General features: G+C 40.2%; 1 protein-coding gene across 1 annotated transcript in view; it reads right to left on the bottom strand.

Annotated features, from left to right (window-relative positions):
- The window catches only part of LOC129411595 (stromal membrane-associated protein 1-like), a 287,044-nt gene that overhangs the window by 152,295 nt on the left and 119,911 nt on the right, over window positions 1–14,838 (bottom strand). The window contains exon 5 of the mRNA XM_055162925.1: window positions 8,919–8,969. Coding sequence (XP_055018900.1) covers window positions 8,919–8,969 — 51 coding nt within the window. The remainder of the gene's footprint in view (window positions 1–8,918; window positions 8,970–14,838) is intronic.

Raw genomic sequence — 14,838 nt, 5'->3', positions numbered from 1 at the left:
GATCCGGATGGTCATGAATTCCAATGTGAGGAACAAACAGCAGCAGGAAAACACAAATCACTGGGAAATACAACGTTCTCCATCTTTTAATGCAAATAATGTGGAGTTTCTGATCTGTTTTCATGTTTCCTCATCACAAACAGACTTGGAGTTGTGTGTTTTTAGGTTATTTTTTCAGGCCAACAGGTTTAGACTGATTTGGGACACAGGACTGGATTAAAGAGGCAATCGAAATACAGAAACGTGCCCACAGGACGATAAACCGGGACGAAGGGGGCTTTTTTTACTCTCACACACCTGGGATTCTGTCCTGAGGAAGTGGGACTGCAGGTGGCGCTGTCGTCCTGCCTCCACCGAGAGGAAGACGGCGCCAAAAACTGTTTAAATCATCTGAGCGACACGACACAGAAACATCACGAGACTCTGAGGAAGACGCAGGGAGCAGAACAAACTGTCAAACTCTTGGACTGAAAAAAGAAACTAATAATGTAAATTATGGGAAAACCAAATGAACCTCACTGGGCTGTACTTTGAGTTGTGTTTTGTTTCATTCGCACACCCTGCAGTTCCAACTTGTGATGTCATGTGGTAATACAGGAAGTGCTCCACAGGGTTTTTAAATTCCATTCACCTTCCCTAGAATCATTTGGATCATTTAGATTACATTTGCACTGAAACAAATCACTGTATAATCGTATTGGAAACGATTTGCGCCCAGACACGTTGTTTCTGTGTCTGCAAGTTTTCCCTATCCACACAGTTTTGTGCATATTTGTTTACGTTTTACAGAAACGAAACTTAAAACCACATGGCTCATTTGTATAAACGAAGCCTTCAAAAAAACAGCTTGTTCCTTGTGCACTGATGTGGTTCAGCTTCTGTGGAACTAAAAGACACGACTCAGTAGAATATGAAAATGAACATCCCTCTGTCTTTCTGTGACAGAGGGGTGTTCTGCTGATGGTGAGTCTGTTCTGTGCAAGTAGTTCTAGCTCCGCTGTTTCCCATTTGTCTCTGGTCCGCAAAAGCGTCACATGACCAATGTCACAAACCCAGCGAATCAGGAATAAACAAGTCACAGTGACGTGGTCCAATAAGGACTCTTACATAAAGCGTATCAACGTTTTCAGGCGTCCACACAGTGGACTTCATCTGCTTCAGTGCACCATCGCTGGTAGGTATGTCCAAGAATCACCTTAGTTTGTCTTCGCTCCTCTCCTTTCTCCTTCTCTTCTTCTTTCAGCGACCTCAAAAACTGACTTTCTTTTGCTGCGAACTGGTTGTGGATTCTTGTCTGACATCGCAACAAACTTGGTGCAAACTGCGAGGAAACTACAGTTGGAAAAAGCCGCAAAGAACAGTTGAGTAAACGACGTCTTGTGTATGTGGAATGTGTGAGAGGCGAACATAAACCTCGTAATCCCAGCTCGCAGTGAGTCAGTTATGCTAGAAACGTAGGGAGTTTAATTGACAACCTGACAGCCAATAGATAACGAGGTAGCCTCATCCACAGTTGATGGATTTTCCGCTGTGTTGTCAAACCATAGACTGTATATATGACAATGTGCCAAACAAATAATCCGTTCATATACAGTATTCGCCGCATTGTTGTATAAGACGCAGGGTTCAAAGTGTGAGAAAAATGTAGTGGCTTATAGTTTGGTCATCATAATTACAAGACTCCTGCGCCTCTATAATACTATTTTGAACTTTCACTGACAGTTTGAAACTTTAAAAATCCTCCATACAACCTTTAAAATCCAACAAAAAGGTGTCAGCCCAGATGATCACACTGAGGTTTTCTTGGATTTTTCCAGCGTCACTAGATGGAAGTCGAGCCGGGAGATAATGACCAACCAGCGTGATGGATTTTTGATGGAAAACTCGACCCCCAGAGGTGAAAAAGTACAAGATGTTACAGTCTGAAGTGGTGTAAACTCGATGTCCCGACCCTGAGAGAGTCGGTGTTATAATGTGATCCGGAGTGGCCCCTCAGCTCACAGACGGAGACCAGGACCAGACCAAGACTGAGACCAGGACTGAGTTTGGACGCCTTTGCCTGGTTTAGTCCAGGTTCAGTCCTTATTTAGACTTGGTTTAGTCCTGTTTTAGTCATGTTTTAGTTCTGATTCAGTCAGTATACGGCGCAAAAGTTCATCATCGCAGTTTAAATCACGTAAACACAAACAGAAAATCGAAAACTGAAAAAACGAATCATTGTCTGTTTGTCATTTTGGATTTAGAGACAAATAATGAAGAAAATTGTTGTTTTTTCATTTTCTTATTTTTGATTTTATTTTGAAAAATGAATGAACGAATGATACACGGATTCAAAAGACTTGAAAAGATCGGCTTTGGCAATAGACACATCCCACTGGGAAAACAACAAGGTGATTTGATGCTCACTTTTTTGGAAGGACCCTTCCCAGTTTGCGTTTGCGTGATGACCAGAAGTCCGAAATTCGGGATGGTCATCATAATTACAAGGCTGCTGCATCTCTATAATACTATTTTAAACTTTCATTGACAATTTGACACAAAAAATCCTCCATACAACCTTTAAAAAACAACAAAAAGGTGTCAAAATGTGCAGAATCTTCTGGCTGCACAGGTGATCACACTGAGGTTTTCTTGGATTTTTCCAGCGTCACTAGATGGAAGTCGAGCCGGGAGATAATGACCAACCAGCGTGATGGATTTTTGATGGAAAACTCGACCCCCAGAGGTGAAAAAGTACAAGATGTTACAGTCTGAAGTGGTGTAAACTCGATGTCCCGACCCTGAGAGAGTGGGTGTTATAATGTGATCCGGAGGGGCCCCTCAGCACACAGACGGAGACGGAGCCCGGGCCCCGGCGCTGTAGCACCGGCGCGGCCTCATTAGCTCGCTTTAATAGACTCGGAGACATGGAGCTGCCAAAAAAAAACAGGGCCAAATTATAACGCAATGTCAACACGGCCGCGGTTTGAAGAGCGTGAGCCTGGACTCATTTGCATGGATTATAAAGGAAGTGGGAAAACAAGGGAGGAGGATTAAAGGAGCATCGACGCTGTGAAGTTCAGAGCTCAGATTAGTGCAGGGAGACACACCAGCAAAAGGAGAATCTATATTTTTAGACGTGACCCTTTGAACTTGTGCTATATTTAAATACTGCTTTTAAATATTGTGTCTGCGTTTGTAAAATTTACTTCTGAGAGACACGTTTTTACTCAGCGAAGTGTTGATGAATGAGCAGAAAAAAACATCTGAAAATCAACAGCTTCAACTCTGAAATAGTCACGAGGTCTGAGAATCACAGGGTCCCTCATGATACGATAACTACTACTACTACTACTGCTACTGCTACTACTACTGCTACTGCTACTACTACTACTACTGCTACTGCTACTGCTACTGCTACTGCTACTACTACTACTACTACTACTGCTACTGCTACTGCTACTGCTACTGCTACTGCTACTACTACTGCTACTGCTACTGCTACTGCTACTACTACTGCTACTGCTACTACTACTGCTACTGCTACTACTACTGCTACTGACTACTGCTACTGTACTACTACTGCTACTACTTACTGCTATGCTACTACTGCTACTACTGACTGTACTACTGCTACTACTACTGCTACTACTGCTACTGCTACTACTGCTACTTGTACTAACTACTACTGCTACTACTACTGCTACTACTACTACTGCTACTAGCTACTGCTACTACTACTGCTACTGCTACTACTACTGCTACTACTACTGCTACTGCTACTGCTACTACTACTGCTACTGCTACTACTACTGCTACTTGCTACTACTACTGTAACTGCTACTGCTACTGCTTACTGCACTACTACTACTGCTACTGCTACTGCTACTGCTACTGCTACTGCTACTACTATGCTACTACTGCTACTGCTACTGCTACTGCTATGCTACTGCTACTACTACTGCTACTGCTACTGCTAACTACTACTGCTACTACTACTGCTACACTGTACTACTGCTACTATACTGCTACTGCTACTGCTACTGCTACTACTACTGCTACTACTGCTACTACTGCTACTACTACAACTACTGCTACTACTTACTACTACTACTACTGCTACTGCTACTAGTATACTTACTGCTACTACTACTGCTACTATACGTACTGCTACTGCTACTACTAATACTACTACTGTATACTACTGCTACTAACTATATACTACTACTGCTACTACTGCTACTACTACACTACAACAACAACAACTACTACTACTACAACTACTACAACAAACACAACATAACTAACACAATAACTATAACAACAAACAATTACTACTACTACTGCAAAAACTTCTACTATTCCTATTACTACAACAAGTATAACTCAACTACTACACAACTACTACTACTACTACTATTACTACTACTACAACGTCTACTATTACTACTACAACAACAATACTACTACTACCACTACTATTATTAGTACTACTATTACTACTAGTAGTACAACAACTACTACAACAACACTACAAACAAACTACTACGAAGACTACTATTAAGTAGCATCGACGCTGTAAGTTCAGAGCTCTATTAGTGCAGGGAGACACACCAGCAAAAGGAGAATCTATATTTTAGACGTGACCCTTTGAACTGTGCTATATTTAAATACTGCTTTTAAATATTGTATCTGCGTTTGTCAAATTGACTTCTGAGAGACACGTTTTTACTCAGCGTAGTGTTGTTCTCAGATTATAACGGAATGAGCAGAAAAAAATAACAGCTTCAACTCTGAAATAGTCACTAGTCTGAGAATCACAGGGTCCCTCACGATTCAATACTCGATACTACGACTACTACGATACTACTACGTACTACTACTACTACAACTATACTACTACTACTACTACTACTACTACTACTACTCTACTACTACTCCTACTACTACTACTACTACTACTACTACTACTACTACTACTACTAACTACTACAACTACTACTACTACTACTACTACTACAACTACTACTACTACTCTACTACTACAACTACTACTACTACACTACTACTACTACTACTACTACTACTACTCCTACTACTACTACTACTACAACTACTACAACTACTACTACTACTACTACTACTACTAACTACTACTACTACTACTACTACTACTACTACACTACTACTACTACTACTACTACTACTACTACTACTACTACTACTACTACTAACTACTATACTACTTACTACTACTACTCCTACTTACTACTACTACTACTACTACTACACAAACTACTACTCAAACTACTACTACTACTACTACTACTACTACTACTACACATACTACTACTACTACTACTACTACTACTACACAAACTACTACTACTACACAAACTACTACTACTACTACACTACTACTACTACTACTACTACTACTACTACTACTACTACTACTACTACTACTACTACTACAACTACTACTACTAACTACAACTACTACTACTACTACTACTACTACTACTACAGCAACAAGTGGGTAAGACTGTTTTTAGTGGCAGGATAAACTATGACCATTGACATGCACTAGTCTAACACCAGCGACAACTGCAAGTACCGTATTTTTTGGGCTACAGGTTAAGCCTCCAACCGCATCAAAAAACGACCGCGCGCCACAATCCAGAGCGCCCCATACACGAATCCACTCGAGTGTCCCAGCACAACTTCAGTGAACTACAAAGCCACAAACTAGGGATGGGCATGATTAATCGATTAATCGATAATTGATCATTAAGAATTTCATCGATTACGTTAATTTTAATCGACAAACTGAATGTATGTTGCTGTGTGTATCGTGACCAAACAGGTGTGTACATGTGTCTCTGCATCAGAAGGAGCGAGACACAAACAGTGGGTCAGTCTGTAACGAACCGAAGCACAAATGTGGATTTAACCAGGATTTGTACAAGAAATTCCACACTTTCCGTTGCGTTGGGACAAGTGTGAGTCCATGTGCACAGTGGATAAAGCAGCACATATGTTTCTGTGTCCAGTGGGAAAAAGTTTTTCCAGGTGAGAGTCGCTCAATGTGGATGACGAGGCCCGCCCCCTCCCCCCGTACGCTGTCCTGGTTTTGACAAACACAAATCTGGTCACACTGACCTGTATTCACCTGAGTCATGTCTTTTAATCCAACACAAGTTGAAACCACATCAGCGACACAAGAGCTGGAGTTTTATCTTCACTTAGTTTATGTAAATTAGTGATGTGGTTTTAAGTTTTGTTTCTGTGAGATTTGAACAAAACTGAATTAAACACATTATAATGTCAAACAGCTGATGTGGATCTAGAGTCGTTATGTTTATATGTCGTAAAGTTGAATTTATTTATGCAGATTAGTGCAGATAGTAATAATAATGATCGATTAAGAAAATTTCATCGAATGTCCGTCCCTACCACAAACACACACGGAGCAGACAGCGACCGCACAGCGACACACACCCACACACACACTCATCACTCCACGCCGACGAGGAACGGAACGGAGGAACGAACCGAAAAAGCGACGAGCGCGACGTGCCGCTTCTAGACACGACTGAACAACTGAGTCACTGCGAACTCGCCGACAATCCAGTTGGTCCACAGACACACCCTCCCTACACGCCACAACTGAACAAAGCCCAGAGTCACCGTGAACGAACAAACAAACAAAACCACTCACCCATCACACTGTTGGGTTTCATTTAAAGTCTGATGCTTTTTTTTTTTTTTTTTTTTGAAAAACAGTTCAAAAATAGACCATTCTATGACAGTGCACCTTATAATCCAGAGTGCCTTATAGTGCAGAAAATACGGTACAAGGACTGGATGGAATATTTTAAAAAGTGTCTCCACACGTCTCTGACTCACTAAGAAATGAGGTCCTATGTCCAAAATTCCGGATTGTCCCTTTAAAGAATATTAAATAGATATTTACTTTATTTTAAAAACATATCTGAAATGTATGTTAGATTATTTATTCCATAGTAAAATAGTGAAAATCTTAACAACCATATTTGATATTCGGTTTTGGTATTCGGCCAAGAGTTAAGTTTTTATTCAGTTTCTGCCTCAATTTTTTATTTCGGTGCATCCCTGTCTATCTTTTTTTTTTTTGGGACAATACCTGTTCCTAACTTCACCTGATAGTGAATAAATATTATATTGTTAAAAATCAACATTTGCAGCTTTATCGCTAAAACAAAGTCTCTGTTGTTTCGTTTGGCATAAATGGTGTTTTCCAGAAGCATCAAGTCCAAATAAACGAGAAACTGAATGTGATTTTGTTTTAATTTCAGGTGTAAATTCAGATTTGTCTCGTCAAAAAGTCTTAGAAGCAGAGGAGAAATGGAACAGAAAGAGTTTAACTTGAACTTTTAGTGAGTCCAACGCCTGAAATCCATGAAAATACTCCACAGTGCAGTTTCACGCAAAATCCAACACTGGTATAGGTTTTAGACTTGTTTTAGACCTGTTTTAGACCTGGTTTAGACCTGGTTTAGACCTGGTTTTAGACCTGTTTTAGACCTGGTTTTAGACCTGGTTTTAGTCCTGGTTTTAGACCTGGTTTTAGACCTGGTTTTAGTCCTGGTTTAGACCTGGTTTTTGGTTTTAGACCTGGTTTTAGACCTGTTTTTAGATCTGTTTTTAGACCTGGTTTTAGTCCTGGTTTTAGACCTGTTTTAGTCCTGGTTTTAGACTTGTTTTAGTCCTGATTTTAGACCTGGTTTTAGACCTGGTTTTAGACCTGTTTTAGACCTGGTTTTAAACCTGTTTTAGACCTGGTTTTAGTCCTGGTTTTAGATCTGTTTTAGACCTGTTTTAGTCCTGGTTTTAGACCTGGTTTTAGACCTGTTTTAGTCCTGGTTTTAGACCTGTTTTAGTCCTGATTTTAGACCTGGTTTTAGACCTGTTTTAGACCTGTTTTAGACCTGTTTTAGCCTGGTTTTTGACCTGGTTTTAGACCTGTTTTAGACCTGGTTTTAGACCTGTTTTAATCCTGGTTTTAGACCTGTTTTAGACCTGGTTTTAGACCTGTTTTAATCCTGGTTTTAGACCTGTTTTAGTCCTGGTTTTAGACCTGTTTTAGTCCTGGTTTTAGACCTGTTTTAGTCCTGGTTTTAGACCTGTTTTAGACCTGGTTTTAGTCCTGGTTTTAGTCCTGGTTTTAGACCTGGTTTTAGAGTTTTACCTGGTTTTAGACCTGGTTTTAGACCTGTTTTAGTCCTGGTTTTAGACCTGTTTTACCTGGTTTTAGACCTGTTTTATTCCTGGTTTTAGACCTGTTTTAGTCCTGGTTTTAGACCTGTTTTATTCCTGTTTTAGACCTTTTAGACCTGTTTTATTCCTGGTTTTAGACCTGTTTTAGTCCTGGTTTTAGACCTGTTTTAGTCCTGGTTTTAGACCTGTTTTAGACCTGTTTTAGACCTGGTTTTAGACCTGTTTTAGACCTGGTTTTAGACCTGAAACAGTTTAACTTGAACTTTTAGTGAGTCCAACGCCTGAAACCCATGAAAATACTCCACAGTGCACTTTCGCAGATCGCGGAAACAAAAAAAAATCCAACATTGGTATTTTGATACACACCTCCCACTTGTTCTGTCGCCTCACAGAGACACAGAAGTACGAAAATTCCTCATTAAAACACAAGCACGGCACAAGAAACAACTGTATAAAGAATGAGGTCAGTTTCGCATAAGAGTCTCGGAAAAGTTTGGGAACAACGAACAACTTCATGATTGACGTAGAAGTTTTTTTTTTGTAATCTGAACCTCTCCGGTCTCCACACTCGGCACGTTTTTGGAGGAGCTGAGTAAATATTGCATGTTTCTATATACAGATGTACTTTATGTGAGCTCGGCGTTATCAAAAATGCAGGAGACACTTGGACCAGACTGTACCTCGGGCTTGTTCTTCTCCTGGGACGACGGGGAGGCGGTGACTTCAGACTTCTGCGGAAAAACACACAAATGAACACAGCGTTACACACACTCAAATGGAAATAACGATCGTAAATGTCATTGTGTCATTGCGCAAGACACTTATTACCCTAACTGACTCCAAGTACTAATATTTCGAAGGAGAAAAATGACGCTGCTCTTCGTGAATTTGAGGTTTGACCATTGTGTCCCTCACGGTGTTCTTCGATCCCGTTGTGTCTTTTGTGTTTGGAAAAAAAAAACAATATCTAGGTAAGTTAAAATGACTTAAATTAGAAGGTCTGTGCGGGACAGAATTTTCAGCCCTGCTCCCACCTGCACACGTAAAGAATTGTAATTTTCAGTCCCGCTCTCGCATGCATCTGCAATATTTTGTCCCGCTCCCTCCCGCAAATCCCGCAAGATGGGAATGTTCACTTTCTTAACACGAAGAAGCGGAAAGGAATTGTCTAAAACAGTGTTCCACAGACCGGTTTTATATGAGACAATATTTCGCGGACCGGAGGAAGTAGGTGAAGGTAGAATGTACCACTTAAAGGTTGTATGGAGGATTTATTTTTTGTTTCAAACTGTCAGTGAAAGATTAAAATACCATTACAGAGACGCAGCAGCTTTGTAATTATGATGACCAAAAAAAAAACAAAAAAGGAAAATCTATCAACTGTGGACGTGTTGAGATAAACATCAGCCAATAGAAAACGAGGCTCCCTCATTTCTATTGGCTGTTGGGGTTGTCAATCAAACTATTGGCGATATATCGATATTTTAAATATCGAGTTTTTAAATCGATATGAATTTGACATATCGTATCTATAATGCTAATTTCAATTTTGATTGCGCGCTTCGCTTGTTTGTCTCCGCGCGCCCTCGCCTCCCGATTTTGTTCGCTCGTGTCTCCTTCACTCGTCACTTCGCCGTGAACGCCGAAAGTTGGTGCCAGGAAAAGCTTCAAGCACCACAAACCTTTTCCACCATTTACAGACCAAACCATCAGCAGCACATCCTCATTTCCACCGAGTCGCGTCCTTTAGCCCGAAAGAAGCTTAAACGAAGCTGAGCTGCACTAGAAGTGCTGTTTATGCAAATGAGCCATGCGCTTAAGTTTCGTTTCTGTAAAATGTAAACACACGTGCGCAAAACTGCAATTAAACACATTATTATCTCAAACGGGCTGATGTGACTCGTAGTCGTTATGCTTTATATATTGTAAGTTTAGCAATGTAAAGTTTATTTATGCAGAAATTTTTAATGAATAATTGCTGCAGTGTCACTTGTACAATAGTGTTTGGAAACGTTGGGTTTTGATCTGAGTGGATTTGTGGGATTAAACCTCAGAGCTCCTTACTGCTGGATAGGAACATGGATCTATTGAAATAAGGAACATCCTGAGCTTCTGCTAAATGAGCTCATGGTTCTGGTCTGGATAACAGAGTTAATCAAAGATGAGCTTGTGTTGAGTTGTTTTATTTATGAATGAAAAGAAGGAAATAGTATTATTTCTTTTATTTTACAGTTAAATTATTATTTATGTAATTAGGGTTTTTTTTGTAATCTTAAATGTTCCTATATGAACTGCCGACCTCTTACACTTCAATAAAAAAAAAAGACCTTGTGGAATTTGGCAGATTTTTTTTGCAGTTTTCAGTTTTAGGGGGTTATTTTTTCTTGAACATATTCGAGATATATATCGTATATCGAGATATAGCAAAATATATCAGATATATTTTTTGATCCATATCGCCCAGCCCTAAATCAAACTCCCTAGTGTAACTGACTCGTCGGAGCGCGGGGATTACGTGGTTTATGCGGCGGTTCTTAGAGGCTTTTTCGAACTGTCGCTTCCTCGCATTTCGCACAAAGTTTGTCGCGACGGCGGACGAGAATCCACGACCGGTTCACCGCAAAAGAAAGTCCGTTTTTGAGGTCGCTGAAAGAAGAAGAGAAGAGGAAAAGGAGCAAAGCCAAACTGAGGTGATTCTTGGAGATCTCGTCCAGCGATGGCGCGACCGAAGCAGACGAAGGGTCTAAAAACTGACGCGTCGGTCGCTGAATTACTTCTAGACAGGAAACTTCAACAGTAATTCTGAACGCGCACAAGGACTGTCGCTGTATTTCTCTTCCCTTAAAAAAATCCTCTATACAACCCATTTAATGTACATTCTACCGTGTGCAGAAAGAACAAAAATGTGGCTGTTTGCTGCAGGTGTTCCAGTCAGTAGGAGCAGGTAGAGGGCGCTCTTGGAAAAAGGATCAAAACTTAAACATAACGGATTCCAGGCGCTCCAAAGAAGTAAAAAAAAAAAGTTTAAAATCGCACGAGGAAAAATATAGTCAAAAAGCCTTTATTTGAATGGCCAAAGCCGACATGTTTGGACCTTAACTGGTCTTCATCAGGGCTTAATTAAAACAGAACATGGGCGTGGCCTTCGAGTAGAACACATCAACCAACAGCAAGACTGGAGTCGACTGGAGGCAGATAAAACAGGTGCACAATCAGCAGCACAGAACATGGGACCAGCAAAAAAAAAATAAATAAATAAATAAAAATTATGTAAACACAATACACACATAAATATGCACACTAATATAATAATTTACAAAAACATAACAAACATTATCATTACCATTAATGTTTCCATTATTATTGTTACCAATAATTTATTTTTGTATATATTTTTTGTATTTTATTATATTAGTGTTATTATTTTTATTATTTATAATTTTTATTATTATTGCCATCATCATTATCAATAATAACCATAATAACATATACATAAAGAACCTATCAGCCTGTGGTCGTAAATGCAACATTTATTAAAAAAAAAAAAAAACATTTATAAAAAACAAAACAGATCAAAGTCGTCATTTAAACCTGGATGTTCACATGTTCTCAGTTTATGAATCCAGAAAGCTTCTCTTTGATTTAGTTTTTGAAGTGTGTCTCCTCTTGCCAGTGGTTTCACATGTTCAATACCTTCAATACGAAGCAGAGTGTCGTTGTTATTATGATTCTCACAAAAATGGCCATTGGGTCGTCCTGATTTTTAACCCTAATCGCATAGTTGTGCTCAGCTAAACGATCTCACATACGCCTTTTAGTGCGGCCAACATAGAAAAAACCTTCTGGACAAGAACAAGACAGACGATATACCACATGAGTAGTATTACAATTAATGAAATAACTTTGTGTGAATGATCTACTATTGTGAACATCCATGAACGTTTTTGTTTGAAGAACATTTGGACAGTGAGGACAGTTCAAACACTTAAATGTGCCCATGGGTTTTTGCAGCCACGTACTTTTGTTTTCTGGAGGAAGATAAGAGTTCATTAATCTGTCTCGAAGATTTGGAGCGTGTTTAAAAGAAAATAAAGGAGGTTCAGGAAACGCATACATTCAACCTTCACCTATGGTCATGAGCTTTGGGTAATAACCAAAGGACAAGATGACAAATACAAGTGGTCAAAATGAGTTTCCTGCACAGAGTGACTGGACGCTCCCTTAGAGATGACCCTGTCTCTAAGGGAGCTCAGTCACACTGGAAGAGCTCAGAGTAGAGACGCTGCTCCTCCATAGTGACTGACTCCAAGTTACATAATGCACCTTTAAAGTTTAATTCATTCAGTTATTCTCTCTTACAGAAACAAAGGGACAGTGTCAGCATCACCTCCAGTCTCTCTCTCTAAAACCTTCAAATCAGGCAAGAAATCTCGGGGTAATAATGGACTCAGACTTGAACTTTAACAGCCACATCAAATCAATAACATCTGCAGCCTTTTACCATCTAAAAAACATAGCGAAAATCAAAGGTTTACTGTCTAAATCAGACTTGGAGAAACTTATCCATGTGTTTGTCTCCAGTAGGTTAGATACTGTAATGTTCTGCTCACTGGTCTCTCCAAACGAGCTGTGAGATCCAGAACATCCAGAACATCCAGAACATCCAGAACATCCAGAACATCCAGAACATCCAGAACATCCAGAACATCCAGAACATCCAGAACGCTGCAGCTCGGGTCCTGACTCGAACTAGGAAGTACGAGCACATAAGTCCTGGTCTCAGGTCTCTGCTCTGGCTCCTGTGGCTCAGAGACTTTAAAGCAGCTCTGCTTGTACAAGTGTCTCCATGGCCGAGCACCAAAGTCCATCTGTGACATGTTAGTGTCATATGAACATCTCACACTCTGAGGAGCTCAGGGACCAACTCCTGCTGGTGCCCAGAGTCACGACTAAACAAGGGGAGTCAGAGTTTCAGGTTCATGCAGCTAAAACCTGGAACAGTCTGAACATGTGAGACAGACTCTTCTGTGACGCTGTTTAAATCCAGACTCAAAACATTTCTGTTTAACTGTGCATAAAACTGAAAGGTTTTCATTCCGCACTCTTCTCTCCAATTTATGTCTCTCTTTTTTAAAATTTTAATCTTCATGATTATTTATGTTTTGATTTGTTTTTATTATGATTTTAATGTATTTCTTATTCTGTAAAGCACTTTGAATTACTTTGTGTACGAATTGTGCTATACAAATAAACTTGCCTTACACTGACGCTCACAGTCTTTCACTTGAGCTCATTTCAAAGTGCACATCTTTTGCCCTTTCTCCACTGTCCCAAACAAACATTGTCCTTGGCCTGAGCTAAAAGTGCTTAATTAAATCCAATGAAGCAGATTTCTGTCGGTCTCGCTCCGGCGGCCGCTCTGACCTCACGCTGACGGCAGCTTCGGCGCACAGACCGGAGCCAAACACAGTTCTGCCGAGAGCCTCCAGAGAAGACGCACCGACGACCTGCATTAGCCTCCCTCCGACCTGTGACCTCTAGTCTGACCACGGACGAGTTTATTTCAGAGCACGTTTAGGAAACACAATGAGTCTGCCCCACCTGAGAGACCGAGAGAAAAGGAGAGGAGAGAGGAGCCACAAGATTGATAAACCTGTTTGCGGGAAACAATCTTTAACAAATAATCAAAAGGTTAAAAGTCTGAGGAGCACAAGTTTGGATTTTTTTTTTTTCAAAGAGTTATATCGACAAACAGTGGAGGTCCGTTCTCAGGCACGTCCACTCTTCTTCAATCTGCGCCCGACACTGCATCATTCAAAGTAAAGTGGTCCATAGCACTGGTCAAAGAGAAAGCTTGTCCGAATCTTCCCAGGCACTGATCCTAACTGTGTAAAATGCAAATCGGGCCCAGCTAATCTCACTCACATGTTTCTAACCTGTCCTGCATTATCAACATATTGGAAAAATATTTTTGAGTCTCTATCAGTTGTTTGCAGTGCCAGAGTTCGCCAGTCCCCATTGAGTGTGTTTACATGCACATCAATAACCCGGTTATTCTCCATATCCCGGTTCTGTCAGTGTTCGTGTTACTGTGTTTACATGCGCACTGAGAAACCGGGACACTCATATCCGCGTGTACATGATCAAATGGAGTATCCCGGTTTCTTGACATAATCTTACAAATGCGCAGGCACAAAAATGAACTTAAATAAATTTCATAAACCAGGAAAAATACAAACCGTGAGCTCCTTTAGCATAAGAAGCTAAGGAGCTACGAGATCTCCCACAATCCACTGTGCAGATTCTTCATTAAAATCTTCTGCATAAATAAACTCAACTTTACAACATATAAACCATAAACACTATAGACACATCAGCCCGTTTGATCAGATCATTCAGCTCTGATCACATTTGTTTACGTTTTACAGAAACGAAACTTAAGACCGTTTGGCTAATTAGCATAAACTGTTAGCGGCGATAAAAACAACTCGCTCCTTGTGCCGCTGATGTGATCAGTTTCTTTTGGACTAAATGACACGACTCTGTGGATTATGTGTGTTATTTCTGTGACAGAAGAGGTGCTGATGATGGTGAGTCTGT

This window comes from Boleophthalmus pectinirostris, unplaced genomic scaffold (assembly GCF_026225935.1).
Source record: "Boleophthalmus pectinirostris isolate CB_2022bp ecotype Guang Dong unplaced genomic scaffold, ASM2622593v1 HiC_scaffold_5, whole genome shotgun sequence".
NCBI classification, from domain to species: Eukaryota; Metazoa; Chordata; class Actinopteri; order Gobiiformes; family Gobiidae; genus Boleophthalmus; species Boleophthalmus pectinirostris.
The sequence above is the reverse complement of the archived record's forward strand: the minus strand, read 5'-3'. Positions and strand labels throughout refer to the sequence as shown.